Raw genomic sequence first — 4,385 nt, forward strand, 5'->3', positions numbered from 1 at the left:
TTGTACCAAGAAGAAAAATAATGTAAGCCTACAATGAGCAGAAGAGTTTTCCATGTGGTAGCAATAGGTCTTATCCACTTCTGTGCTCTTTTCCCTCCACTGAGCTTCCCAAAAGTCATTTCAGCAGCTGGGTTTCATCCCAACAGAGAAGGGAAGAGAGCAGAAGAATCCCAAATAGGAAATTGATTGCTCCCCATTCAGTACACTTTATTCTTCTTAATGTCTATGGGATGCCATTTCTAAGGCCTAAAGCCTTGCGGAAGGTCCGGCCAAGGGCATTCTTCACCTCATTATTTCTCAGGCTATAGATGATGGGGTTCAACATGGGAGTCACAACAGTGTAGGATAACGACAGCAGCTTTTTGCTCTCAGGAGAATTATTGGATTTAGGCCGGAAGTAGGTGAGGCTTGAAGATACATAGAACAGGGAGACAACAAGGAGGTGGGAGGAACAGGTAGAGAAGGCTTTATGCTTCCCCTTAGCTGATGGAATCTTAAGGATGGCAGCAGCAATGTGAGTATAGGAACACAGGATCAGCAAACAGGGTGTCATGACAACAAGAATGGTTCCAACAATTGCATAGATCTCAAACAGTGCTGTGTCTGCACAGACCAGCCTCAGTACAGGTGGGCTGTCACAGAAGAAGTGATTCACCTTGTTGGTGCCACAGAATGGAAAGCTGAAGAGCCACGTGGTCTGCACAGTAGCTACGGGAAAGCCTGGAAACCAGGAGGCAATAGCCAGTTTGGCACGTGTCCTTTGGTTCATGATGACTGGGTAGTGCAAGGGACTGCAGATGGCTACATAGCGGTCATATGCCATGGTGGCCAGGAGGAAGCATTCATCAACTCCAAAGAAAAAGAAGAAATACATCTGTGTGGCACAGCCAAGGAAGGAGATGGTTGTGTCCCAGGCAAGCAGGGTCCCCAGCATCTTGGGCACAATGACTAGGTTGAAGCCAATCTCTAAGAAGGACAAGTTCCTGAGGAAGAAGTACATGGGACTGTGCAGCATGGGGTCAGCCAAGGTAACCAGAATGATGAGGCTGTTTCCCATCAGGGTGACCAGGTAGATGATTAGAAATGTCAGGAAGAGTAATGACTGTATTTCAGTAGGTAGGGAAGAGAAGCTCATGAGGATAAACTCCTCAACTCTTGTCCAGTTTCCTCCAGCCATAGACGTACAAATGAATCCCCAGCTGTGGTCATGGAGAGAGATTCTTGATTGGAAGAGTCAGACTCTGGATTTGATTTTCAGACTCTTTTTTAGTGTCAGGAGAAGAGGCAAGGTCAAGATCTCAGTTGGAAGAGGAAGGGCCTTGTATTGTCTAAGAATAAAGACACAAGGAAGAATGGCCAGAGCCTGAGCTCTGGAATGGGTAATAGTTCATCATTCCCTACCGTTACTCTTTTTTATGATCTTTTTGTGCTTTTTTTAAAACCATATTTACTAAAACAAATCAGATCATATTTACCACACCCATTTACTGCTGCACACTTAACACCTTTGAGGTGGGGTTAAGTGATATCTACTCTCCCGTGCTCATTGTGTCATTATTCACCATAGCTAAGATACGGAAACAATCTAAACATCCATCAGTGGATGAATGGATAAAGAAAATGTCACACACACACACACACACACACACACACACACACAGGAATATTATTCAGCCATAACAAAGGCGGTAATCCTGCCATTTGCAGCAAACAACTTGGATGGACCTCGAGGGCATTAAGCTATGTAAATTAGACACAGAAAGACAAGCACTATATGATCTCACTTATGTGTAGTGTCTGAAAGAGCCAAACTCATGGAAACAGAGAATGGACTGATGGTGGTCAGGGCCTGGGAGGTGGGGGAAGTGGAGAGATGTTGGTTAAAGGGCACAAATTTCCAGTTATAAGACAAATAAGGGATATATTATACAGCATGGTGGTTGTAGGTAACAATATTGTATTATATACTTGAAAGTTGCAAAGAGTAGATTAAATGTCTTCACCCCACACACATACACACACACAAGGTAATTATGGGAGGTGAAGGATATGTTAACTCACTTTAATGCGGTAATCATTTCACAATACATTCACGTAACAAATCATCACATTGTATACCTTATACAATGTTAATTATCAATTATATTCCAATAAAGCCAGAATTAAAGGGATTAGGAGGAACAATAGATTTCTGCTGACAACAAACTTGACCTAACACACTGTATTCAGGTTAAAAATTTTGGAGGGGAGAATTAAGACTTATTATTATACCATAAGAAATAATTAAGATAAATCAACCAGGAAACTGAATGGGAAGAAATCAGAGAGGAAGACAAATCATGAGAGACTCTGGACTCTTGGAAACAAACGGAGGGTTATAGAAGGGAGGGGATGAGGGGATGGGTAGCTGGGTGATGGGTATTAAGGAGGGCATGTGTTGGGATGAGCACTGGGTGTTATACACAACTAATGATCTGTTGAACACTACATCAAAAACTAATGATGTACTATATATTGGCTAACTGAACATAAAAAGAACTTAGACTTCCATATCAAATTATAGGTGTAGATCTTTATAGATTTATATTTCTTCTGTTTAGTTTACATCTCAATATAAATAAAGATAAAAATATGAACTTCTTAGAATTTTTCCTAGACTTGTTACAAGTAGTGTTTGAACTATGTGGCAGGAACATGTATTATTTCTTTAAAAAGTAAATAAATAAATAAAAAATGAAAATGAAAATAAATAAATCAACTGGGTTTTTAAATCAACTAGAAAGCAAAATGGACACTGAAAGAAGGAAATAGAATTAAAAGCAGAAATTAATTTAAACATTGTAAAATTAGTAAATAGATCTTAGTTTCTCCTTTGAAAAGTTAAAAAGTGTCGGTAAATTGTTGGAAAATCTAATAAGAAATAGAGAAAACAGCGGCGCCTGGGTGGCACAGAGGTTGAGCGTCTGCCTTCAGCTCAGGGCGTGATCCCGGCGTTATGGGATCGAGCCCCACATCAGGCTCCTCTGCTATGAGCCTGCTTCTTCCTCTCCCACTCCCCCTGCTTGTGTTCCCTCTCTCGCTGCTTGTCTCTATCTCTGTCAAATAAATAAATAAAATCTTTAAAAAAAAATAGAGAAAACAAAAATATACAATGTTAAGAATAAGAAATGGAAAATAACCTTAGAAATAGAATAGAAATTTTTAGATTATAAGAGAATACAATAACATAATAAATGTGTGAGTTTTTAAATGAAATTGATGGTTTTGTAGTCATAGGTAGGGTTTACTTTGATTTAAAAAAAGATAAAACATGAGTGGGTTGAAGTAATTTTACCAAAAATTTACTAAAAAGCCACGAGCTGAGATATTTTAACAGATGTAATAATCCAGTCCTTCAAGAACAGATAAATCTTGTGATTTACCAGAACAAAGAAAAAGAAGTAGAGTTTCCCAGTTAACATTATGACAACTACGTATACCTGTTTTCAAAGGTTGCAAATTTAATACACACAAAAAAAGCCCCAAAATCAATCCTATTTGGGAATACCAGTGCAAAATATCAAATAAATTGAGCCCTTTAATAATAAAAAACTATCTGTAGAGCCAAGTAGGATTTATTCAGGGAATGCAAGTATGGTTTGTAACTTTAAAAATAATCAAATATAATTAATCCCATCAAAAATTCAATTGAAAAAATTTATTAATCTCAGTAGATGCTGAGAATGATGAATTCGACATTTACCTCAAAGAAAAAAAAAACGCAATCCAGTAAATTTTACTAACTCATAAATAGAAGACTACTTTCTTAATGCAACCTGAATATTTTTATAAAACAAGAGCCCATTCTGAGCTTAAGTGATGGTTCTAGACATCTGCTGTACAATGTTGTGCTTGTGGTTAACAATACTGTATGGTGTAATTAAAAATGTAAGAGGAATATCTCATCTTAAGTGTTTTTACAACAATAAAAAAATTTTAAGACAAGGGGGAAGAAAAGAAAAGTAGGCAAGAGATATAATCATACATTTGAAATCAGTATGGCTATAAAATATGGAAAAAAATGTAAGAAGTTACCAGAAAGTAAATGGAAATTAAAAACAAGATTTTTTAGTCAGACTGAGAAGGACAAATGCCTTATGATTCCATTCATAAATGGAGTCTAAAAAAACCGAATACACAAACAAAACCAGAACCAGAAGTATAAATACAGAGAACAAACTGATGCTTGCCAGAGAGGAGGGGATGGGGCATTGGGCAAAACAGGTGAAGGGGAGAGGGAGATATAGGCTTCTAGTTATAGAATGAGTAAGTCATGAGAATACAAAGCAGAGAGCATGAGGAATACAGCTGATGAAACTGTAATAGTGATGTAATGGGACAGTGAC

General features: G+C 37.8%; 1 protein-coding gene across 1 annotated transcript; it reads right to left on the reverse strand.

Moving 5' to 3' along the window:
* Positions 1–223: 223 nt before the first annotated feature.
* On the reverse strand, positions 224–1,177 carry LOC123782755 (olfactory receptor 10A2). Its single transcript, XM_045783062.2, has one exon. It carries the CDS (start codon positions 1,175–1,177, stop codon positions 224–226), a length of 954 nt encoding a protein of 317 aa, XP_045639018.2.
* Between the last annotated feature and the right edge of the window lie 3,208 nt (positions 1,178–4,385).

The sequence above is a fragment of the Ursus americanus genome, chromosome 16 (genome assembly GCF_024610735.1).
Source record: "Ursus americanus isolate L20-20 chromosome 16, mUrsAme1.1.p, whole genome shotgun sequence".
Lineage (NCBI taxonomy): Eukaryota > Metazoa > Chordata > Mammalia > Carnivora > Ursidae > Ursus > Ursus americanus.